At 43.3% G+C, this 25,879-nt stretch overlaps 3 protein-coding genes across 8 annotated transcripts in view; 2 read left to right on the top strand and 1 right to left on the bottom strand.

Moving 5' to 3' along the window:
• The window catches only part of LOC117963489 (high mobility group protein HMGI-C-like), a 27,792-nt gene extending 18,288 nt beyond the window's left edge, over window positions 1-9,504 (top strand). For all 4 annotated transcript variants that reach the window (XM_058999932.1, XM_034903732.2, XM_058999934.1 and 1 more), the window contains one exon: window positions 1,742-9,504. In XM_058999932.1, the coding sequence (XP_058855915.1) occupies window positions 1,742-1,807 (66 nt within the window). In that variant the 3' untranslated portion in view covers window positions 1,808-9,504. The remainder of the gene's footprint in view (window positions 1-1,741) is intronic.
• On the bottom strand, window positions 9,294-16,518 carry LOC117963476 (uncharacterized protein C3orf18 homolog). 2 transcript variants are annotated; one of them, XM_058999931.1, is made up of 6 exons: window positions 16,182-16,518; window positions 13,318-13,739; window positions 12,769-12,794; window positions 12,536-12,662; window positions 11,794-11,849; window positions 9,294-11,220 (listed from the first exon to the last, which is right to left on the bottom strand). In XM_058999931.1, exons 2-5 carry the CDS (start codon window positions 13,615-13,617, stop codon window positions 11,838-11,840), a joined length of 465 nt encoding a protein of 154 aa, XP_058855914.1. In that variant the 5' UTR covers window positions 13,618-13,739; window positions 16,182-16,518; the 3' UTR covers window positions 9,294-11,220; window positions 11,794-11,837. The 2 variants fall into 2 exon arrangements, with proteins under 2 accessions (XP_058855914.1, XP_058855913.1); XM_058999930.1 differs by lacking the exon at window positions 11,794-11,849 and having other exon boundaries at window positions 16,182-16,516.
• Window positions 16,519-20,658: 4,140 nt separating this feature from the next.
• On the top strand, window positions 20,659-25,619 carry LOC117412137 (hyaluronidase-2-like). Of its 2 annotated transcripts, XM_059000425.1 has the most exons (5): window positions 20,659-20,919; window positions 22,424-22,477; window positions 23,152-24,120; window positions 24,584-24,673; window positions 24,832-25,619. In XM_059000425.1, exons 3-5 carry the CDS (start codon window positions 23,194-23,196, stop codon window positions 25,219-25,221), a joined length of 1,407 nt encoding a protein of 468 aa, XP_058856408.1. In that variant the 5' UTR covers window positions 20,659-20,919; window positions 22,424-22,477; window positions 23,152-23,193; the 3' UTR covers window positions 25,222-25,619. The 2 variants fall into 2 exon arrangements, with proteins under 2 accessions (XP_058856408.1, XP_034760062.2); XM_034904171.2 differs by lacking the exon at window positions 22,424-22,477.
• The last annotated feature ends 260 nt before the right edge of the window (window positions 25,620-25,879 follow it).

The raw sequence follows: 25,879 nt of genomic DNA on the forward strand, positions 1-25,879 counted from the left end.
CCGTGTCTGAGCCCTGGCTGTGCACCGGCAAACACCAGAGATGATACTGGATGGTTTTGAATTCATAAAAAAATAGAAGCTATTCCTGCAACGTGGTAAGCTTCTACCCTCCAAGGGGATGAAGTCCTGAGCTGGTTATGGCTTTCCTTGCAACAGGGAACGATTTCATGTTACCCCCTTGGAATAATCCTGATCTCAGTTCCTGTTTTTGATCTTCTGTTGCATTGTGTCCCCTGTGCTGGTCATTCAAGTGGTCCAGATAAAACGTGTCGGTGTGCTTCTCTGTGAGTGTATTAGCAGTACTGTACATGTTGGCGTCCAGCCGACTGCATCACTGTCTGGTTTTATGTGCTCTGCATATCTGTCCAGTTCTGCAAGGGCCTGTGTTGATAGTGGATGGAGTGGGAATGGTTGAGAGAGCACTTGTTTGTGCTGTGGTTCAGTATGGCTCTCTAATTATGTATTGAAAATACCATAAAAGCTCTGGGAATTCCCATGTGCCATTTGTTCCAAGTGAAAGGCATGGTTCAGTATGTCTGCTTGCTTGGTGGTGTAACTGCACAGCCGTTACGGGTTCTGTCCCCTGTCGCTGAGATGAGATGAGGTTAAAAGCTCTATAAACATGAATGCAGACGAGCTCGGCTCTTTTGAATAGTGGCTGAGACGGGGTGTGGGGTCGCCGGTTTGCGCACAGCCTCTGCCCTGTTACTGTACATTGGCAATGAGATGCAACATGATATTTTTTGGAGAAACAAGCTGAATTGTACCCAGTAAGACTGATGGGGCAGACGTTTGGGCTGTGGTGCTTGCTGAACAATGTATTTCATGTATTTCTCACATGCTGTATACCTAGTAGTGAGCTGCATGTTTGCTTATTTGTTGGTCCAGTTTAAATAATGAACATCAGCAATGAAAAGACTAAATGGCCGCAGTGTTTTGGGGGGTATTAGAAGAAAGGAAACGGATGGGGATGCCTGTGCAGCATCTCCTTGTCTCTTCCTGCTGGCTTGTTTGTGAACAGCTGTCATGGAGTTAACTCCTGGAATGTGTGCTGATCCCGCTGTCCGCTCGGATTTGCGCAGCAACTCTGCTGAAACAAGGACCGTTTTATAAAAATAGACGTGGCTTTCAGCTGAGACAAAAGATGGGCAACTAACTTCCACGCTCGAGTCATGAAGAGGCAGCTTGTACGATTTACTGCAGGACTCAAAGGACACTTCATAGCAAATACAAGAGCAGCATTTCAACCAGAAGTCTTTCTCAATGGCTAAGACCAAGACTGACCTCTTGGTGAACAGTGCTTTTTTTGTGGTTTGCTGCAGTTACCATCATAGTGCGTGTTTAAGATAATGATGACCTGTCTATACCAAACTGTGCATGGCTGGCTAGATTTCACAAGGTTCTCATGAGATGGTCATCGATATACAGAAAATAATTTGGTTCTGGAAATACTAAACCATTGATTCTGGGGTCCGGTAACTCCTTAGCAGGTCCATAGCAGGTTTTTAATATAGAGTAGCCACTGCATTAAAACACTGTCCGATTAATAGTACAGCAATCTCACTTGTATTATTTGTTTTATTATTAATTTTCAATTTTATCCAATACAATATGACTTTACATATTATTAGTATTTATTTGTGAATTACTTTTTTTTCAGTTGGGGGGGGGGGGAGGTCGCGTCAACTAAAAAGAGTTTGATTAGCACTGTACTAAACTACCCCCCGTATTGTTCTTTCAGGCAACGCCAGAGGAAGCCGCAGCCGGACCCTCACGACAGCAATCAAAGACCTCAGGAGAAGACTAGTGACCTTGCAGTAAACCTCTACCTCATTGGCTAGGCAGCAGCAGCAGCAGCAGGAAGCGAAAAGGCCTGTTGCCTAGCGAGCCATGAAGATTGCAAAATTTTATTTTTTATTTTATTTTATATATATTTTTAAAAAAAATATCTCTTTGTGCCAAAATTGTGCCACTGCCATGGCTGTGTTCAACCTCAGTCTCTAGCCTTGAAACCAGGCTGTGACCAGCGACGCTTGATAACAGTTTTTTAACGTCATTTTTTATATTTTTTTAACAAAAGATTTAGGAACTCAAAGCAATTGGTTTTTTTTTACATAGATATAAAACCGACTGTTTTGTGTTTTGTTAATGCCCAGGGTGGCTGATTCATTGAAATGAGAAACTGCTTGCTAATCTTGCTTGCCAAAACTGACAGATTGAAGGGTTCTTACTCCCCCTATCAGACTGCAAACCTCTCTCCCTTAATCTACATGTGTTTATATAACTATCTTTATAATAATGTTTTTAAAACAAACAAAAAAAGGAGATCTAACTGTGCAGAAAATAACTAGCAACAGTCAGAAGTACAGACAGCACAAACCCTAACAGCCATTCTTCCAGTGTTTGGCGCTGACTAGCTCCTCAGCACTGTGGCTAGATTTCAGCTGTCCAGTTCACACCCATACGTGACCCTCTGTTTTGTTAAGCTCCCTTGCCTTCAGCTAAGAACACTCAACGATCGCCGCTGTCAAGCAAAACATTTCCATGCAGTGCATCGTCTCCATGTTCTTTACAAAGCATCTCGAACTAGAACGTCATTGTTCCGCGCAGAGCGACCTCCCTAGTTAAGAGCACTCATACCTGAGATCCATCTTGCATTCGAATGCCGCAGTCCTCGTCTGTCCCGGTCCCTCTGCGCCTTGCAGTTTCTCATTCCCAATGCTTCAAGCCACACCACTGAGCAAATCCATGCAATGTTTACCGCGTTGACATTCGCGAATGCACTGTACTTCCGAGCGAGCGCGCAACCAGTATGCACATAAGCGATGCGCCAGCGTGCAAACAGGGCAGAAACGCACATACTCGTGCAGAGGTTAATCGCCTGCAGATTCACGGATTGAAATGCAGGGTGCATGCATTCCCTGTATCCGTGCAAAATGAACGTCGGTCTGTATGAGGCAGACCTATAAGGGACACGGGATTAGAGTGAAGATAGCTTTTCTGCAGCTTTCCTTACTGTGTCTCTCAGAAATGGCTTTGCTCTTTTATTGGGGATTCCAAAACTAGCAGGTTATAACCAATGTTTCCTGCCGCCTTAACAGAAATGGTTATGAACGACAATCAAACCCGATCTTTAAAGATCTGACTGTAGGTGTGATTACCCGAGCATAGTCTATCTAAAACAAAACAACAGCAATGGCTCATGACTAAAAATGTAAGGCTTAAACTTTTTTAAAACAATTTTTTAAAACTCTGCCATTATTAAGGAAAAGATTCTGAAAGAAATCATTTTGGTTTCTCACTTCGTCCAGTTGCAGACCCAAGAAAATAACTAGAAACCTTTTTGTGAACCATTGATCTGCCAGCTATCTCTTAAGAGCTGATTTCTCTGCAGCTTGAACTGCGTGACCTGAAATATATCTAATGAACTGCATAGCTCTACAATACTGCCCTGGATCACTCCCCAGATCAATCTGTATCGCTACCCAACAGCGAATCTGTATGCCATCAGTTCATTTTTTGAGTTACTGTGTGCCAAACAAAAACCAACATGTCAGAAACATGAACCTTTGGGGTAGAACGTACAGTAAGGAAGGCTGACAGAATGTTCAGGAGTATTCTAGACTGTTTTGGGATTGTGATGAGAGTAGATTTTGATCTGGATTGCATCTCTTTCGTGGTCAAGACACTTACTGTTATTTCAGGTATTTTTAAACTCAGAATTCAGGAACATATCCACATCCACTCAGTTAAGTTGAATTGTAATTTTGTATTTCTTTTTGTGTGCATCTTGAAAAGACAAAACAAACACAAAAAAAAAACATATCACCCAAGCACTCACAAGTGCTGCAGCTTTCTCACTCAACAAAGTTCACAACTACCTCAGCAACCGTGACAACCAACTGTAACCAAGGTGACGCAAAAGTGTACTTGACGACTCCTGTTCTTGAAAACGGAGCCAATCTTACTGTAGAGAAAACTCAAAAGTCAATATATATATATATCTATATATAATTTCCCATTTGTGACTGGGAAGTGGGCTGGAGCCCCCTGTTCAAACCTGTGCAGGGGCCGGGCTGGCCTCTACGCTGTGGAGTTCACGAGCATGGGATTGAAATGAGAAATTTGCCTGAAGTTTCAAATAATTTGCATGGGACTTGTAGGGTGACAGTTTGACTGCACTGAAGGTACCATCTCAGGATCCCTCCTCATCCCAAACAAAGGCCCGTGCTCAGCCTGTGTTGTACTGTTACTGCATTGCACTGCCGCTATATAAAAGCTTACTGTGGTACACCTAAATACAAGCATAGTGTAGTGCTGTATGGCAAACTGCAAACTAGTATGCTAAGTAAAACCATGCCCTTCTTTCAGTGGGTACTGAACTGCAGGGTGCGGCATCAAGATTGTGAAATCTACAGTGTGTCTCAACTCTTTGAGACCTTGTAGCCACATCCTACCAGTATCGGAGTCCAGTTAGCTGTTAGAAAACAGTAACCCAGCTGCCAAGTTACCAGGGAGTGGAGGTGGGTCCCAGTTATTAGTCGCATCCTGAGAATGGGGTTTAACTTAAAACAGTCAGCTTCCCTTTTCCAGACCTTTGGACATTACCTTCACAATCAGAAGAATGTTAGAAGGATTATAAATGACTGTCTAAAATGTTTTAATGTGTCATTTCTTACCTGCTCTCTATTCGTTGAAGCGAGCTCAGTTTGATTCCCTATTTCATCTCGGCTCCAAATATATATTTTTATGTATTTTTAATTTTGTACAACTGTTCCAGTGTGTGGCCTCTGAGCACCTTTGACAAAACTGCATTTAAAAATAATGCGGTGCTGGGCCTCGTGCGGTTTCTAACCGTTTTCTTCTAAACTCATGTTTAAATATCCGCTCTGTACACAGTCCTCTAAAATGTAATCAGTATAACAAAAAAAAACATTTGGAAACAAAAATCTGTTTAGCCTCTTCACATGTCCGTAACTAGCTACGAGGATAGCTCTGGTTTCGACACTGCCTCTTAGGGTAGAGATTGAAGATGTCATTTTAATCTCTTACTGAATGAATGTTAAACGAATGCATTTACAATACAAATGGATTTATCTTTTTTTTTTGTAAAAGAAAGTGTTTTATTTTTTCAAAACGTATTTTACTGAACGGCTGCAAAAAGAATGCATTATGAATGTAAAAACAGGATTCAAATTCGGTGCCGGAGAAATATTCATACTGGAAATGTTGTATAAAAAATTAAATATATAAATAGTGAGAAAGAGAGAAGCATGCAGCTCGCTCGCAATGAAAATAAATAATCAGGTCAAAAATGGCAGAACACAGGAAATTGTGTCTCTTAACCGTTAGTCAAACCAGAAGTGTATTCCTCTAGGTCCTCTGTTCCTAGCGTCCATCCCTGATAGGTGCCCTTCTAGTGCCTGGAAAATTGACCGCCATTTTGGGATGGGTCATGGTTCAGAAGGATTGTTTTTTACTCAAAATCTTTTAATGTTTAATTGTTGTTTTTTTTTGGTTCTGTACTGGAGAATAACAAACTTTAGTGGAACCCATTACTGAAATATTCCCTTTTTTATATGTGTCTTTGTACTGTACATGTCAGGTTAATATCTACAAAATGCTGTTATTTTTAACTTTTTACTTTTGAACAGTAGTTTGTATATTACTCTCTTGTTAGGGGGGTGCAGACAGCTTTAGGGGGGAGTCACACCTGACTAAATAAATAAAAACACAAACACATGGTCACAGAATTATTAAAATCATTTAGTCAGTGATTAGCTTAGACAATTCCTAACCATCAGAAGGACCTACAGCGCAGTATGTGAGAGGTATCCATCTGAATACTGGCCCAGTATTGGAGAGCCAGTGCAGCTTCTACACAAGAAAACTGCCAGGTTAAGGAAGCACAAGAGTGGTGAGCTGACCAATCTCATCCCAAAGCCTGTTTGCACCCCTTCCTCTTTCTGTGAATCTGTGCTGAACTGATGGAGCCTGCTGGGACTGCCAGGGTCTGGGTAGTGAGGGGGGTAATGTATCCCAATGAAGAAATGCTCTTCTCTGGCCTTCAGTATCAGTAGTGAAGGTTTGGGCTGAATATGTACTGTAAGAGGTCAATCTGAAAGTGTGGGGTATAGCAGGTAGAGGGGACTAAAGCCGTTCACACTGCATAGGTTTAGGACTGAGGCTGAATCCCTCTGTCTGTCTCTGTCTATCCACAAGACAGGTAGAGCACAGGGAATGGGTGTAGCGTGCGTGAAAGGAAAGGACTGCTGGGAGTGGAGAATGCAGCCCTCTGCAGTGATGGATGTAGTGCTTGCCTGTAAATCCAAAGTATGGCATCATCATTACCATTTATTCAGACTTTACGCATGCATGGCACAGCAGTGACGCCGGGTGGACAGACGGGTGTATGCAATTAGATTTCACAGTGATCTTGCTGTAGTGCAAACGCACGTCCCAAATGGTACTATCACACCCTCCTTGTATTCACCCTGTCTGTGTCTAGCTGTCAGGCAGTATTACAGAGGTAAGGGCCTTTTCAAAGCACCTCCTTATTGCTGGTGACTGCAGGAGTTTTCATGTGCAGCTCCAGCTCTGTCCCAGCCGGCTCCTCAGAACCGCACAGCTTGTGATTCTTTTTATCTCTGCTTGCCTGGTGCTGTGTAAATCGTAACGACTGAAAACAAAAACAAAAAAACCCCAGAAACTTGATTCCTTCACCAAAGCTTGAAATGTACTGATCTTCATCAACAGGTGTTATTTTTTTTGTTTTTCATTACGTGGCATTTTTAACCCAGTGGACTCAGCTACTTACTGGAAACCGAGTCTGTACTACTGTTCCACATGCACCGAGTGCTGTCCGGTTCAAGGAGGACCTTATTTCCTTTTTATTTTTTACTTCTTCAGGTATACCTAGATACTGTTTGTGGCATTCAAACAGGCGTGGCGCTGAGGGAGGGGGCCTCTCAAGTGTGTACACGGATGTCTGGCTGGCTGTGGTGATGTCTGGGCGGGGTGGGTAAGTTTAAGACACTCACAACAAGGATTCTTTAAGTCTCTGTTTAGTTGAATTCGGGAGCTGCTCTTCTGTATCAGTCGCCTGCTGTAGACATGTGTGACGTAGGCCTGGGGTGGCAAAGTGTCTTTTTGTGCGGGGATAGTTGCATGTAAGTTGATATGGAGATGTTTTTCAGAAATATAAACAGCGGGTTGGTGAAAAGTCAAGTCTTCAAGAAGATAAGGATTGTGCTGTTCTCACGTTTCTATAAAAGCACAAAAAGCGATTATTTTCTGTAAAAAAAACATCATTTTGTACCATGGATCCGAGTGGCCATGGTTTTAGCTGTTTCGCAGTTAACCACTGGCACGTGATAGTAATAAATCAGACATAGCCAGCTCCTCTCCTGGCCTGGATAGAGAGCAAGAGATTTAGTTTAAAAACTGTTACTAACAATCAATAATGCGTCCATACATTTCTTTATATAGAAACAATAACAGAGAGTTATTAACAGCAGGTTATAGCAATGCAGTGTAGTAAGAACATGCAGGCAACCTTATCGTTTTATTCTCAAAACCCAGTAACTGGTATTCCTTGGTAATTGCCTTCAAAGTAACAGCATTTATGGATTATTTATAAAAGGATCCTTAAGCTGAAGTGAGACTGAGGTGTCTAGGTTTGATTTGGATGGAGAGGATTTCAGCTTCGGAATGTGGAATAAGGAGATCCTTCTGTGGGTTAACGTACAGGGCAGTATGTCTGTACACCCCGACTAGGCACTGGTCTTTGTTGTTGGTTGGTGTTTCAGTGTGGGGCTGGTGGATTGGATTGGATAGGTGTGGAAGGTGGTCCCCTTATCCTGGCCAGTCAGGTTAGTGACTGGGTGTAGAGTCAGATCCCCTACCCAGTCGTCGCTGTATCATTAACAAACGTACACGTGACATTTTCACAATGAAGACGAGCCACACGATCAGCTGTACTGACTGTAACGGTCTTGTATGCAAGGCAGCTACAACAGACCAGCTTGTTTGTTCTTGTGTCGATAGTATTGGTTCTTAGAACTCCAGTTTCAGACTGGCCTGCTGGGTTGCAGTTGTCAGATCCCAGCTAAGCCATTAGTGAGGACATCAGTACAGCCAGACAGACTAAACTGTTTTTGTTTGTTTTTTTAATTCCTCCCCGAGATCAGGAATGGAAATGATTCGTACGGGACACAGCTGGGGAACCGAAGCCTTGTCCTGTCACTGCGGAGCACAGTGAGGTTGTTGTGCTGTTACTGCAGTTAGGTAATCGGCATGAAACCAGTAAAGGGGGCCAGTTTAAAGAACGTTTGAAGACGAGCTTAGTATGGGCATGAAATATCAGAGAAATCTTAATGAAGTTCTTCTTGTATCATTTTCCGTATCACTTATCACCTCCTGGTGACTTTCTAAAACGCAGGCGTTTATACCATCCCTGCGCTCTCAACTGAGCTCTCAGAATAGAAACAAAATTCAAAGTACAACATTTCTGATGCTTGTAATACCAGACTCTTGGAGCAAATGTAGTATTTCTGATTTCGACTAGGGGCAGAGTATTCCAAGGGGACCAGATGTATTTACACGTTTAGACATGTTTCTGGGAGCTCTGTTTTGTGACGACCAAAACGGGAAATGATAGAAAAGTAAATCGAAACATCAGCAAGAAAGCACTAGTTAGGATAACTCCACACCCATTGCAAGTTCCCTTTTAACACCAGTCTGTATTCTGAGGGGAAGGAGAAAAAAAAGACAGGGAAAGAAAAATCAAATTATATGAATCCATTATTTGTTTTTCAAATGAAGATATGTTTCCAGTATGTCAGTAAATCTGGAACTAAAAGCTTTAGTTGGCGATCGCTAGCAAATTAGGACTTTGCTGGCATTTCCGCTAGCCGGGTCAGCATTGTCCTATTAGAACCAACGCTGAGGGCAGCGTGTCAGTGATTCCAGGCCTCCAGACCTCACCCCCTCTCCCGGCCTCCTCAGTTGTGTCCCAGCCTCCAGATCTCAGCCTCCACGTCCCTCAGACTGCCACGCCTGTGACTCTTGTAGATCCTGTGGACTACCTCTTTAAGTCACCATCGCAGAAGGGTTCTCCAATACCTCAGCAATCACAGGACACTCAGCTATATTGAACTTGCGTGATGGAAGGCCCGCGGGCCGGCAGGAACAGCATGAGAATTGAGATATATATTTTGGAGATAATTTTGTGTGCCTGTTCCTCGCTAGCAGCGGGTCCATTTTAAAAGACATGTGTTTTTTTATTAATTATTATTATTATTATTATTATTATTATTATTATTATTATTTCTAATTTCAGCCTTTTAAGGTTTCTGATAATCATTTATATTTCTTTGTATGGTAGAGTATGTTTTTTTTGGATTTATGACCTGTTAAATTGTCGGTCATTTGTACCTCTTATCTATGGAAATGGTAGTGATTAGTATTTTTTTTTTTTTCAATAAAGCTGTAAGTTATGCATCAGTCACTTGCTGGTTTTTGTTTTGGTGTCAGTTCTGGGGTCTCAGTTGCATGTCATGGTTGTGGATGCCTTTATTTTCTTTATAAATGTACACACACACGCACACACACAGATACAGTCATATTACTTTAATCAGATGTCCTTTTCGATATCTGTAAAGTTCATAGCATTTCAGAAAGTTTACATTCCTGTTTTCTTTTTGGACCCGATTTTCAAACCCAGGAGAATCAGAGAATAGCCGAGTCACCTTTTGGAAGTCGGCTTTTATTTATTCTTTATAAAGGAAACTACCGAAACCATTAGTGCCACTTACGATTTATCTCAAATCTTAAAAGACAAGAATTCCATCCATAAAGAAAAAGGTCTAGCTTCTTAGTTAGCTGTTTACTGCCTTGTATACATAATCCCTATCTTGTCTCCTGAACATTGCTTAGACATTTTTAGCTAGTTCGTTAAAGTGCTTTTAGCCCTTAGAAGCCCTAATGGTTGAAAACCTCCCTGTGTGCCAGTAAGCTAGTGTATATACCACAATAACTGCATAATAAACAGAGCTGTGGCTCTCCCCAGTCACAGAGCGAATGGTTCTGCTGGGATGGGCAGGAGCAGTCACAGAGCGAATGGTTCTGCTGGGATGGGCAGGAGCAGTCACAGGGAGAATGGTTCTGCTGGGATGGGCAGGAGCAGTCACAGAGCGAATGGTTCTGCTGGGATGGGCAGGACCAGTCACAGGGAGAATGGTTCTGCTGGGATGGGCAGGACCAGTCACAGTCACCTGACTGCAGGTCTGAGGATCAGGTCCATAACTAACTGAGCTGAAATTCCAGCTTGCAACCCAGTTAGCTGTTTAACATGTTTAAGTTAGTCCATTTACACATTCACAAAATTATTTTATTCACTCCTCAGTCTAGCTAACAGACATATAACACACAACCTTAATGGGTTTGAGGGGCACAGGTGTTGTACAGGAGAGGTCTAGTCTCAGAAGAATGGCAGAAGAAAGCCACTTCACCTCTCCTGACTTTGCAATACAAGGTAAGGGCAAGCACTGGCTGTGAGGTGCAGAAGGATGCTTTACTGTTATCATGGCCCTTATAAAAGTTTACCAAAGTAAATTTGCAGTTTTACTTTTCCCATAGTCCGTAGTTTTCCATGATGTACCAAGGATTTTTAATATGCTTTACCAGATCTCTCTGTGCTTCACAATGCTTACCTATGCTTCATTGCTTCATCATGCTTTCACTGTGCTTTTACTATGGGAAACTTCCATAAGGGGGAAGGGGGAGGGGGGCTGAGAGATCCAAGCTGTTTTAAACAGGGGTGCAGCTAGAGTTTAAACTGAGAAGCAGAAGGAAACTACCAACAGAGGATAAGCTATATATTCCCAAGGAGTCAATCAAAGCAAGTTGACAGAGAAAGAGAAAATGAACTTCGGAATTGGAACAACCCCATGGAACGTGCTTGAGCTTTGATTTCAGCTGATTCTAGAACCCCCCCCCCCCCATTACATTATAAACAATTCCTCCCACCAGGTCAGAACCTCTCAACTCTGCGAGTTCTGCATGCCAGACCCTGCTCCAGCCAGGATCTCTCAGCCTGCAAGCCAGCGGGCGCTGTCCCCTAGCGGTCAGGCCTATGAGTCACGCGTTGATGGCGTTGGCGACATCGGTGAAGACCAGTCGGCTGGGTCTTTGCAAGGTCGCCTGGCTGGGCATCAGGATCTGGAGAGGGAGAGAGAGGGGTAAGTCTGGGGCAAGGGTCTTCCATGCCCATGCTCAAGATTCCTGTTCCTGCAGCTTCTCCAATAATCTGCCCTCTTTCTGCTCTATCTGTCAGCTCTATTGTGTCGAATATTAGGCTGCGATACAGTACATCTTTCATGCTCTGTGCTTTAAAACTGTGTGCAGTGCACTGTATATAAGGCTGCTATACCGTATGCCCCACACTCATTGTAAAGCTCTCCGACCAGTCCAGAGTCTTCAATGTGTCTCTAGTATAAGCTGCTGCTGCTGCTGTGTACTCCATTCACATTCAGTGGATTTCTGCTCCAACACTGTCTCTGATACAAGCCTGTATCCCACTATATCACACTAGAGTGAATGTGTACAGGTTACTACTACTACTACTACTACTAATAATAATAACATTTGCCAGAATGGTTCAGGATAAGTCTGGGTTGGGTGCCTACAGGGTTAGATTTCAGTTCTAAGGTTAGAAGGGGAGGGGGGAGAGGTGTGATCCTAATTGAAGTCACTGGGTTTGGGAAGGAGGGGGTGACCCGCTAGGCATCATACCTTCTGTGGCTGCCACGTCTTCTCAAATCAAAAGGCTTTTTGTGTCAAATGAAATGCTTCCCATAAAAAAGGTAACAATAAAGACAGTATTGGTGTTTGAAATGAACAGATCTGTTTACATGCATGCAGTGCCCCTGTTCACAAAGCTTTAACATGGTTTATTTGTGTGCTTTTGTTAGGTCTGTTTGACTGATATTAATGAAACACTTATTATGATTGAACTAATTCAGCCCCAAATCATATTGAATCCATCAGATTAACAAATTAGTGACAAATCACTGCCCTGTGTTCAAGTTTCTTATTAAGAGAAGCATCTGTATCTTGCAGGGTGTGTATGTTACCCCTATTCAGATAGGATTACATTAAGAAGCTAGTGTACATGTTGTACATTGATTGCTGCCCTTGTGTATATTAGTGTGTTCATTGCACATTATAATATAGATCTTTACTGAAACAAAGAACATTCAAGTTACACTGAAGCTTTGAACTGACTTTATAATAAAGTACCAGTTACATGTACCCCTCTCCCCTGCTGTATCTTGCCGTGTGTGCCCCCTCTCTCTCCTCACCCCTGGCTGTGTGTGTGTGTGTCCCTGTCCCCTGCACTGTGCTGTGTGTCCCTCCCTCTCCCCTGCTGTACCTTGCTGTGTGTGCCCCCTCTCTCTCCTCACCCCTGGCTGTGTGTGTGTGTGTCCCTGTCCCCTGCACTGTGCTGTGTGTCCCTCCCACTCCCCTGCTGTACCTTGCTGTGCGGGGCTGGCACGGCTCCCTCTCTCCCGTGCTCCAGCAGCTCCTGCTCCAGCTCACCCTGCTCCTCCGCAGGGTCGAAGTTGTACATGGGCATCAGCTGGTGGCGCAGCTTCTCCAGCCTGCATACAGGGAGGGAGTTTCACAACTTGGTAACTTGTTTTGAGTAAATGTTTCTTAGTAATATAACATGTTTTTCTGCCTATATACATTAAAGGGCTGGCTCACCTATTTCGCTTCCTGATGTACAAAACCTAAGTATTAAGAAAAAAGACCATCAGTGTCATAGTACTTAAAACATTAAACAGCTAATTTGGATTATTGATGAAACCAAATACACACGCATGGATGCAAAAATAATGTGTATATTCTTAGTGTTAGGTGTAGCGAGGAACAGATTTAGAGTGAGTTGTGGGCTATGTTACAGTATAGAGGGGTACAGATTGAGGGAGAGTTGGGGGCTCTGTTACAGTATAGAGGGGTACAGATTGAGGGAGAGTTGGGGCCTCTGTTACAGCACAGAGGGGTACAGATTGAGGGAGAGTCGGGGGCCTCTGTTACAGCACAGAGGGGTACAGATTGAGGGAGAGTTGGGGGCTCTGTTACAGTATAGAGGGGTACAGATTGAGGGAGAGTTGGGGGCTCTGTTACAGTATAGAGGGGTACAGATTGAGGGAGAGTTGGGGGCTCTGTTACAGTATAGAGGGGTACAGATTGAGGGAGAATTAAAGGGATCTGTCACATTGAGGTATAGATGGGTACAGAATGATGGCTCACCATTGCCACTGCCAAGCCAATGACGGTTATGATGCCAAAGGGAAGAAGCACCATGCCCATTCCAGAGGAGCTGCCAGCCACCTCCGGCAGCTTGGTGGAATTAAAACTGGTCTCATTGGTTGCGAGGGTAACAGGGGGGGTTCTTGTGCTGCTGTTGTCCCGCCCCTCTCCCGCCACCGTGGAGCTGAGGAAATAAACCGCCGTGGTGGGGTTCGAGAAGTTGGCTTCTCCCGTTGTCAAAGACATGTCTTTCTCGGGCAATTTCCCTTTATTTGGATTTGGATTTAAATACATATACATACATGCCACGTATCTACATAAGAAACTGTTTTTAACCCTGTTTGTTAAGCTGACTTCTGCAGATAGCTTGAAGCATTGTTATATCACCAGGCACCCAAGGTCCACCAGGAAATCGATCTGATCTGAAAGAATAAGAGGGAGAAAAGAGGTGTCAATGAAAGTGAGGTTCAGTCAGGAAACTCATGCCTTAGATTATTATTAAAGCTGAGACTAGACAACGCTACTGTTCTTTGGCCTTTGGCCTCACCTTTCGAGGTACCCCTGCCCATAAATTAACTTGCAGATAAGTGGAGCGGCTGACTGTAGGGAAGCCATGGGCAGGGCGGCAGGATAGCTGCCCTCCCCTTTAGACCAAAAAGCAGGTGGAGGCTGGTGAGCAGGAGGCGACTTCTGGAGGACAGCGGGGGACGTAATGGATTGAGGAAAGATATAAATCCTTTCCTTGCTGATCGTTGAGTTTATCGAGGGATGAATCAGACACTAGCTATTCAACTGATGATCTGGTATTGGAAGCGCCTAAAATCTGCTTGATGTTGACGTGATTTGATCTGAGGTTAAAGTGAGTTTCCTGCCAGGACCACTGCTTTGCTTTGTTTCTACAGTAATCGACAGCTAACAGAAAGCATTTGCCTGAGTGACTGAGTGTCTGCCTGTACACAAGATGAGGCAGATGTGAAAAAAATAATAAGTGATGAATTAATGCTAGGTTGAAGGTTCAATGTGCATATTAATCAGACACAAGTATAATAATAAATCATATGCCAAGTACGTCAAAATAACGCTCGTAGGCAATAGGAGCCTTATTTCCACCCCTGTTTAACAGAAATTGTGAAAGACAGCAAATGAAAAAAGAACACTGAGGGGAAAAAATGGTTTTAAAGAAGAGACACACATTTGAGAACACCTGCGTCCCATGGGGCTGTGGTTACAGAGCCATTCGAATTGCCTCTGCTTGGTAAAGTGTGTGTGTGTTTGGGGGTGTGAGATGGGGGGGGGGGGGGGGGTTGCCTGCAGTTGAGGGAAGGGTAACTGTAAGGTGGTTAGGAGGAAACTGCCAGCTTCCTTCCCACCAGGCCCTGCTCTTCTCAGGAGCCCCTAACGGCTCACATCGGGCAAACCGCTGCTCAGCCTTAGCCCTGCACACACACACACACACACATCTCTGGGCTCTCCTAGAGCACAGGATTTATTTAGAGAAGCCACTAACCACTGGGGACTGGGGTGTGTTGAGTTTCCCAAGGAGCTGAACTGCAGGAGTGATGCAGGAGACCTGGGGACCTTTAGGGGTGAAATGCTACTTTTCAGCTTCTGGTCGTTTGTGTTGAGTTTGTGTACAGACCAGCCCAGCTGTATTGTAATAGTACACAGTCAAGACTTTGTACAGAGAGTGGGAGACACTTCTTTTCATGGAGTGGAGAGGACATGGGTTACCTAATCATGTTGTTTAAAATGAATCCTTGTCTAACTTGTAAGATCAACCAACTACTAGGAACTGGCCAAAAGGCCCCCTCTCGTTCTAAAATGTTTTTATGAAACTCAGAGTAAAACCAGGAATGGATCAAAACTGCTATGCAATAGGAGTCTTATTTCCAGCCATGTAACAGGTATTATTGCAATTATATATTGGAAATAAATTTTGTATATTTCTTTGAGCAAGCGTGTATCTATACAGTTTTCTATAGATAGCTCATATATATTGTTGCCTAGTGATGCGCACTGTTTACAGTACAATCACTTCTGTCAGAGACAGACAGGATGTGGGTAGCATGCGTCAGACAGAACACAGCCGCATCACGCGAATACCCGTGAAGAAGGGCGTCAGTACTGAGAAATGTGCAAGCTCTGTGGTGCCGTTCAGCACGCCATCCCTGCACAGAGACACAGCACAGCAATGCACATGAATGGTGGTGCTGTCTGGTTGGGCGATGGCACTGCAAGGCAGCCAGTAGGTCAGGACTCCCTTGAAGAAGAGATTGAAGCACTATTTATTTATTTGAATGCATATTGTACAGTGCTGCCCCAGAGTATTTCACCCTCTCATTTTTTCCTTAATGTAGTTGTGTTATAACAAAATATTTGCTAGTGTAGGTTTACAAAGATGTCTACAGGTTGCTGTCAGTTTCCAGCCCAAACTTCCTTGAAGGTATTAGATATGATACTCATCGGGTACGTCACGTATCCCTTTGAAATCAGAAGGACAGCCGCCACCAACCAAAGACCTGCGTGTTACCAACCAATGGTAGGGCTGCAGATATCTCCCAACCAATCAGACGTGTCTGGATTCAGAACACAAACAGAGAAAAACAAAACAAGGCACTCATGGATTTGCCCAATACCGACTCCTTACCAAACCAACAGGGCGTTCATGCCTAGTTAGAAAGCGGCACGCTGTTTCCACCAATCAGGACAAAGCCTACTGTAGGCTACCCAGTCAGAAAGCTGCATAGACCGACACAGCCAATCAAAGCTTCGTATTGCGCATACACCTAGTCAAGGCCCTTTCTTGCATGTTCTGCAGTGCAAACAAAACGTAACCATTGCAGTTATTAAACAAGAAAACCCACCTGGAGTCCCGGGGGTGTCCTAGGAGGGTGAGTCTGGATCCTGAGATGGACAGACGGCTGACTCCTCTCAATCCCACCCCCCTTCCCTGCCTGCTTCCTCACTCCTCGGTGCGCCAAACAGAGGAACAGCAAGGCAAAGAGCCAGGGAGTTTAGGCCATCCCAGCCAGAAAAAGCCTCTTGTTCTACTGCAGCAGAGAGGCCCTCTTCCTTCTCATTCCCCCTCTTAAAAACAGGAGGCCGAAGAGCAGCAGCAGTGGCAGCAGGCTCTGAGGATGCTGCAACCGGAGCTCTGAGCTGCTGGTGCAGACAACCTCCTACCCCTCGCGCTGCCATTGGATGCCGGCCGGCTGATCCAATGGCCTATTGGCCCCTGCAGCTGCCAGTCAGTCTCTCCCGGGATGTAGAGAGGGAGTTTAATGGCTTACAGCAGTAGATGCTCCTAAGCTCTGGCTTTTGTTTGCATCCGGGTGCCTGCTACTGTTGCTGCTGCTGCTGCTGGGAGCTTAACCCTGTGAGTCCTGGAGTGGGGGAGGGACATGAGAGGAAAGACAGACCTGTTACTGTAGCTGGCTGTTCTGGCTCTGATCAGGTTAGAGTCCTTTTCACTGCGCAAGAGATGTTTGCCCCAGATAATGTAATTGGAGCGTATGCAGAGCAAGAAGGTCCCGGGTTCAAAAGCTCTCCAATCCGCTGTGTGAGACTTCTGGGGGTCAAGCAGTTTGGCCTCCTGTCTGCTTCAGCGCCTCCCCAGCTTCTAAACATCTGGCTCGGCTTCCTGCCCCCATTCTGCTTCATCTGTCTGCCTCGGTTTAACTGTCACATATTTCTTTGATCTGACGAGCTGGGTGGCGCAGCAAACACCGGCTGAGGAGACTGGCTTTCCCCCTCTTGGATCGGGTTCAAATCCGATTCATCGGTGCGGGGGCTAGCAAACCAATTCTTCGCTTGGTAATCCCTTTCACAACAGGCACCTCAATCACAAGTTAGCTTACTATTGCAGAGCCTATTCCTGCCGTCGCCACTATTCGATCTGCGTGCACTTGCACTTTAAAGTGCATTCATATACTAGTGTGTGTGTGCGGAAGCACTGAATAACAGGGGAAAGGTTAGATCAATTGGTCAAGTCCTGTGAGTGAAGTATCCATTAGGGTTACACTGATACTGCCAAAGCACCTGCACAAAACGTTCCCTTGGTTTACCATGGTGTTTAAAATGCATTAACATCCAATATCACTACTTTAGAAATACGAATACAATTCAGTGACGACTTTCATGTGACTTTATTCCTTCTCTCACGCCAGTACCTAGAGATATACAGCATGACCCATTCACACTTATACAAGTGGAAGGACTGAGACATGCAAAACCAAAAAGGTTATCACTGAATTCAAAAGGTTTCTTTTAGTATTTCTAAATGTACGCCTATTGGGTGGTTTATAGTTCTGGACGCCGCGACTGCGTGCGCATGTCTTTAAACGGCCTGGCTTTCATGCGAGCAATTCACTGTCATTTTATAACCGAGGAAATTGAAGATAAACAGATCAACAGTGACACCTGCTGGGAATCTTCAACATAGCTTAATATTGCCGATTCGCAGCAGTGTGCTGATACAGTACTTGTATTTCAGAGGAATTTACATCTTTCCAAGGACTGCTGTCCCACAATGCATTGCAGAGATGACACGTTTCTAAGGAAAATTTAATTTAAAAAAATGTCTTATCAAAAGCATATTAAAAAACACTGTCAGGTTGTTATTAATTGATACTCAATAATTGTGCAAACATTTCAAACCGAGGGATCACATTGTTTTGTGTTGAGTAATTAACACGTTTTATTCCATTTCACTAACAGCTTCACATTTCTTAAAGGTAATTACTCTGAAAACAACAGTATTGGCACATCTCTACTTATTCCCAAGAAATCCTTCATTGTGGTGCGGTTAACCTCTCCAGCCTTACAAACAGGTTTCAATACAAACTGCTTAGCCTCTGCACTCTGGTTTCATATATGGCCAGTTTCACAGACCTTGCCTCAGATAACATGGTGTAGATCTGTTCGCTGTTTACTGGTGACACTGCATTGCTGTTTCTTTACACTTCCTTTGAATGCAGGGTTTAATGTTGCAGCTTGTCTGCGCCTGTCCTGATTTCACTGGATGTAGGAATCTTGTTAAACAGTTTCGTAAAATAATACTAAAAATACAAATCCTTACAGGTACAACTGAATGGAAAGTTTTTAGTGCCATCTTCAGGATTCGCATGTCTCTTTGGAATTTTCCACAGCAGGTATTGGGAAAGATGATAATGTAGGCACTATTGGTCAAACAGTGATTACCGAGTGTGACACCCACAGTCCTGTGTCTGTTACACAAGAGATGATGGAACTGCTGCAGAAAAAAATAAGCCTGTAAAAGAAAAATATCCAACTATTTCAAAGAACCAAAACAATATGCAACCAATCTCTCTGTAAAAGAAAAAAAAAATCAAAAATCACGTTTTCACGCTATCTCATTACCATTTTTCTGCTGTAGACAATCCTAGGTGCAAATAAAGCAAATATAAATAAATAAATGAATAAGTAAATAAATACATGAAATGTGTGTTTGTTGTCAAAGCAACAGGTGTGAGCTTATCAGACAGGGAACAAGGGCCAGACACCTGTCCACTCCCTCCTGAAGCCAGACACCTGTCCACTCCCACCTGAAGCCAGACACCTGTCCACTTCCACCTGAAGCCAGACACCTGTCCACTCCCTCCTGAAGCCAGACACCTGTCCACTCCCTCCTGAAGTGCTCACCTCGTGCACATTCACTCAGCTGCAGGGTGCCAAGTTACTTGGTGTTGCCATCTGGTGAAAGCCAAGGGTGATACATTTGGCACCATTGTTGACAACAGATAGCAATTGTGTTTCACGACAGGAACGAAGAATAAATACTGTCCCTAGCCTGCTAAACAGGCAAGGGACGGTATTTCTATACAGATCGCTTTCTTTCTTTCCTCAACACTTGCCAATGTGATTCACCATGCCATCATATTGTGATATTTTTAATGTGTGTGAGTAAAGAAAATTGATTTTAAAACCTAAATTACACATCTTAAAATACTGGTAAAATAATCTGTGGCAATCTACACTAAACGTTTGCATGTCTTGGTTCTGTGTGGAAGACAGCGAACACTGGCTGAGGAGACTGGCTTTCCCCCTCTTGGATCAAATCTGATCTGGGGGGGCTAGCAGATCAATTCTTCACTTGGTAATCCCTTTCAGCTCAGGCATCTCCATCACAAGTTAGCTGTGTGCACTGTCAGAATATTGCAGCGACTGACCCCCACCCCCGTCCTTAGGGCCTCAGTAATCACCTGAACTGAAGATCTTTATCTCACATGTGACCTGCTGAACTTGCTAAACAGGCTCGATCAGAGCTCGGACCAAACTGCTTCTGAGATGAGGTAAGCTGTATTTTAGAGACATTGCTGTTTCGGGAAGTGGGCATTGTGTGCTTCAACCTGTCATCATAGCCTTACCATGTAAAGGGAACTGTCCAAGTTATGTAGACAAACCTGCATTTCATCAGTCGGTGACAATGACAACGACTCAGTAAAAATATATCAGATAGTTTTGTCCTTTACTATGGGTCCGTATTTCTATCCAGATAGCTTTCTGTCTTTCCTCAAGACTTGCCAGTGTGATTCATTGTGCCATCACATTGTGGTATTTTTTAATGTGTGTGAGTAAAGAAAATTGATTTTAAAACTGAAATTACACATCTTAAAATACTGAGCAACAGCTGGTAAAATTATCTGTGGCTACACTGAACGCTGCACCTGTCTTGGCATAACATTTGGGCAGCGTCTGTGTGGAAGAGTCCTGATTCACAGTGTGTGGCACTCGCACAGGGAGTGGTTATCAATCCAGGGCTATCAAGATAGTTAGCGAGGGAACAGGGAGTTCAATAGGACAGTAAGTGCCCCACCCGTACTCATCTGCATGCCTATGCAATGGGTTACACCTTAGAGCCATTGAACTAAATTGAGTTCAATATTATTTCTTCTTTCAGAAATGGTGCTAATGACTCATCAGTTGCTTTGTCTAACCCATGATTGTCTTTAATAAGTGTTTATTATTATTATTATTATTATTATTATTATTATTATTATTATTATTATTAGTTATGATTTATGACTGGGTGTATCCAAAGTGAACCAAACCTCATGTGACAGTTATATAATAGAAAGGTTTGTGTTTGTTTGTGTGTTTGTTTAGAATCCCAATACAGTTTGACCCCCTCCGTCCCACCTGCTAAAGTCCACGCTGCGCTCGTTCTAAAAAGGTGCGTCTGTTGGACACTACCTTGCGTCACAGGTTAATTATTGTTTTGAGGAAGAAGACGGTGACGTGTGATTGAAATACGAATTCAGCAATCACCCCAGCCCCGCCTCTTGTGTCTTTTATTTTAATGTAATACCGGTACAGCTGTAACGGGACACCTCACGGCAGGTAGCGAGCGTATAAAAGCCATGACAAGAAAAGAAACAAGTCTTGTGAATTACTTCATTTGATTTTTTCTCGGAAAGGGACATTCTCAAGAGTGATGAGTTATTTATTTTTTTCTTAAACCACAGCCTAGTTTGGATCACGGTTCTCCGTTCATTTCTTCCGTGTAAACTTCTCCAGTGACCGAGCAGGATAGGTGGATTTGTGTTTACCTTTTGCAGGTAACAAACACATGTAGCTTAACAGGTACCGTATCCCTTCTGCTTCTTGCTTGTGTGGTACGAGTAATACAAATGAAAAGTGTTGTTGAAATGCAGATGTCTTCTAAAAGGACTAAATGGGAGTTTACTAGATCTCGTTTTCAGATGAGTAGGTAGAGAAAATTCGTTTTATAGAACAAAAATAGTTTTATAAAACCTAACTAATGCAATCAGTACGAGGACATCTCTATACCTGATCTAGTTTAATTGCATTTATTTCTTAATACACGGTTTAAAATAATTCTGTAATGCCAGAAAAAATGAAGCAGTATAACCAACCCTAACTGACTGACTGGTTTTATTTTGTACCACTAAATATGTGTAAATGTAAATAGCAGATATGATAAACGGTACATTGTACGCAAAGATACCAGTAAAAACATGTTTCTCATTCGCCAGCCTGATGCTAAACTACTTAAAGCCACTTTCACACACAAATGGCGCTAGTGAGCTGTCTCTCAGAGACGTTTCAAAAATTCTTTCAAATACTTTTTCCCACAGGACAAAATTGCGCAATCCACACCGGCATAGGCACAGGTATTGGAAAGGTTTGTGCGCCGCGCAGAGGGTTATGCGCATCGCAAGTGTACCGCGGTGAAGTTAGCTTGACGTTCCATATTCCACATTAGTTTAATATTCGCACTGTGCATACAGACCCCGCATGCGGGGAAAATGCTTTAGAGCTTTCAAAGCAGCTCTATCTTAAAAAAGACTAATTGTGAATTATTTCACAACCATTGTTTTATCTGTGAATCCTTTTCCGAAAAGCAGTGGCAAATCTAAAAGACACATGTATTAAGCATGCATGAGTATTATTATTATTATTATTATTATTATTATTATTATTATTATTATTATTATTAATAATAATAATAATAATAATAATAATAATAATAATAATAATAATAATAATAATAAAGCCCTTAAAATTCTCAACCACAACAGAAAAAAGGCAACTTGTGCAACTAAGCCAGCATGATTTGAAATATAATTAAGAGAAGTAACAAATAATAAATAACTAAATAAAATAAACATAGGCATATATATATATATAGATAGATAGATAGATCTAGTACCTAGATTTAAAAAAATATATAATAATCAAGAAACTAAAACTTCATATTCTGAATGACAATACTAGGGATAGGCATTTTAAACGTTTAAAATGGCAGGAATTCGTCGAAACATTGGAGGAAACATTTTCTATATAAACTACATACTATTTTTTATGTATTTATTATTTTCTTTTATTATATTCAATTTGTTATTTACATAGGATGAAAACACAGTCATTGATTTTTCTCAGTTTCTCTATTATTATTTTGTATATTATTGTTGTTATTATTATAATTATTATTAGCTGCATTGTAAAACACAGTCATTGATTTTTCTCAGTTTCTCTATTATTATTTTGTATATTATTGTTGTTATTATTATAATTATTATTAGCTGCATTGTAAAACACAGGCATTGTTGTTTTTTTTTTTAAGGTTTGGTTTTGCGATATGCCATCGGTTTCCACAGATTATTCCTGGGGTTCACAGGTAAAACAATGGTTGTGAAGTAATTCACAATTAGTCTTCTTTAATGTACAGTTGTTTTGAAAGCTCTATAGCGGTTGAAAATGAGGTAAAAAGGCATTTTTCCACATGCCGAGTCTGTATGTGCTGTGTGTGCAGATATCAAACTAATGTCGAATATCAAACATAAAGCTAACTTTACCGCGGTGCAAAACGTACCATTTTCAAAACTTATTTTTGCGTGCCTCAATCCGTTTTGCGCTGTGCACAGGTATAATGTATGCATAGCGCAATCTGGCGCTATATATATATATATATATATATATATATATATATATATATATATATATATACATAGTCCCGGGGAAATAGTGGAGGTACCCTAACATGTGGAGCTCTCCCTGTGCTGGTAGACAGTGTGATTAAGAATCTTAGTATGAGGCTATATCTTGGGAACCACATTTTCCAGTTTATTTTTATTTTGCATGTCTTCATTTGGTTTGAAACTATGCATGAGCCTTTGTAATGAGATGCTGTTCTGCATAAGTCGGTAACTGTAATCAGGTTTGCAATGTGGATTTGGTCAGTTTGTTTTTGTGTGTGTTTTTCACTGCCTGCTCTATTATTTGTGTCCACTTGTCTGAGCGTTGTTCTCCTCCTAGTGTAACAGTTCATTTATTTCCTGTTTATCTATTCAGGTAACCAGCTTGGTGTGAGCTCACATTGTGGCCGCACTAAAGATGCAGTCCAGCTTCCTGTCTGTGTGGCATCTCTGCTTCATGGTGGCAATGCTGGCAGGGAGCTGCTGCTGTCAAACTCTCAAGCCAACGAGATACCCAATCTTCACCCACAAGCCTTTCCTCCTGGCCTGGAACGCACCCACGCAGAACTGCGAGCCCCAATACGGGGTGACCCTCAACCTGGCAGTGTTTGATCTGGTGGCCTCCCCCAATGAAGGCCTGGTGGGGCAGAAGCTCACCATCTTCTACAAAACCCGTTTAGGACTTTACCCCTATTACACTGACGAGGGGGTTGCTGTCAACGGGGGGCTGCCCCAGCTCGCCATCCTCAGGGATCACCTGGCTAAGATGCCAGAAGGGATGGACAGATACATCCCAGAGCACAGATCAGAGGGCCTGGCTGTGATCGACTGGGAGGAGTGGAGGCCCCAGTGGGCCCGCAACTGGGGCGCCAAGGACATTTACCGCAACGTCTCGCGCTCCATGATCGCCCAGAAGAACGTGCACTGGACTGCGGAACAGGTGGAGGGCGTCGCCCAGGAAGAGTTTGATGCCTCTGCTAAGCAGTTCATGCTGCAGACCCTGAGGACAGCCAGGAGCCTGAGGCCCAACCGGCTCTGGGGCTACTACCTCTTCCCGGACTGCTACAACTACTACAAGAACAGCCTGAAGGACTACACTGGCCGCTGCCCCAACGTGGAGATCAGCCGGAATGACCAGCTGGACTGGCTGTGGGAGGAGAGCACAGCCCTCTACCCCTCCATCTACCTGGACCCCATGCTGCGCTCCTCTGAGCAGGCACGCCAGTTTGCACGCAACCGGATAGTGGAGGGCATGAGACTGGCATCGGTGGGGCAGGGGCTGGCACGACCGGTCTTCGTCTATGCGCGGCCTTTCTACAGTGGTGGGATAGAGATGATGAGCAAGGTAAAACTGGAGGGGCAGAGCTGGGGCTTTTCTTGCCTTCAGTAGTATGTACAGAAGACCCAAACGTACATCAGCTGTTAAATCTATTAATTCATGTATTGTTATTTATTTGCTTTCTTATTGCTTCAGAGCTCCTCTTAGTGTTGTTTATGAAACAGGGAACACTGTTTATATATATATATATATATATATATATATATATATATATATATATATATATATATATATATATATATTGCACACATGGCAGCATTTCTTTATGCTCAACCAATAAGAGTGCCAACTGTGGTGAATTGTGTGGTGGCTTGGTTAAGACCACCAGACTCATTTTATTTGAACCCAGGACTTGAAAGGTAAAATACTAGTGCATTACCCCACTGTGATCTCCCACTGAACCAGGCACTGTGATCTTCCACTGTTAAAAGAGACATTTCCACTGAGCTGTTTCTCGTTGTCTCTGCAGATGGACCTGGTCTATACCATAGGAGAATGTGCAGCTCTGGGTGCCGCTGGCGTTGTCCTCTGGGGTGATTTATCGTACGCCAACAGCACTGTAAGTTGGGCTGCTTTCTTTATACTGACGTTACAGTCTGAGTTACAGTGATCAGAAGCAACTGAGGCAAACTTTGCAAAATAAACCCTTTGTTGTACATGTCAGACTGAGTAGTGCACTATATTGATTCATGTTTCAATGGCTCTCTGTGGTTGCAGGCTAGCTGCGGGGTGGTGCGGGACACCTTGCAGGGGACGCTGGGGAGCTACCTGCTCAACGTGTCGATGGCGGCACAGCTCTGCAGCGGCTCACGGTGCAGCCTGAACGGGCGCTGCGTGCGGCTCAACCCCAACACCAACACCTACCTGCACCTGAACGCCCGCAGCTTCCAGATCACACAGGAGGAGGGCAGCCTGAAGGTGAAGGGGGAGCTGAGCTCCGCTGACAAGGACGACTTCCGGAGGGACTTCATCTGCCAGTGCTACAGCAGCTACAGCGGGGACTCCTGCGCGGTTCCTAACGCTGCCTGCAGTTTGAGATCCGCTGTCAGCGACCTGCTGGCTGTGACGTTCCTGCTGGTTATCCTCCAGAGGCACCAGGCTGTTTAACTGCCTTAAGATCCTCACCAGGGGAAAGCTTGGAAGAAAAGCTCCCTCTTTCCTCTCCAAAGCTCAGCATATGAAGGAGGGCTGCTCTTCAATTGCAGACAAAGCCATACACTCGTACAAATAAGCATTCTGAGCCTCTTAGGACCCAATGGCAAACGTACCCTGGAACCTGCTGTTGGGAAATCTTGGCTGCTGTACAGTGCTGTTGCTTTAGAGGTCTGTTGGGGGCGATGCGGAGGCTTTAATCAAATGCTGTAAGACTCTACCTTCAGTAATGTCAACTCTAAAACTGTTTTCAATGAAACCTGACCATTTCTGATGAGAACTCTTTTATAAAGTGAGTAATGTATAAAAGGGCAGTGTTTTGTATACATATTTATTATTAAAGTATAATTGATGTATAAGCTGGTGTGGTTTTCTTGTGTAACATTTTTGGAGGTTTTAGATGCTTAAACTTTACAGTATATTTTGTCCACATGTAATGCATAACATGTCCAGTAGATGATCTAGTGGTAATTTTGCAGCACAGAATGATCATGTAATTCTAACGAGTATGACATTCTTTTTTAGAAAACATCAAAAGCAGATATATTTCACACATGTCTTTGATCTTACAAGCTGGGTGGCGCAGCAAACACTGGCTGAGGAGACTAGCTTT

This window comes from Acipenser ruthenus, chromosome 25 (genome assembly GCF_902713425.1).
Source record: "Acipenser ruthenus chromosome 25, fAciRut3.2 maternal haplotype, whole genome shotgun sequence".
Classification (NCBI taxonomy): Eukaryota; Metazoa; Chordata; class Actinopteri; order Acipenseriformes; family Acipenseridae; genus Acipenser; species Acipenser ruthenus.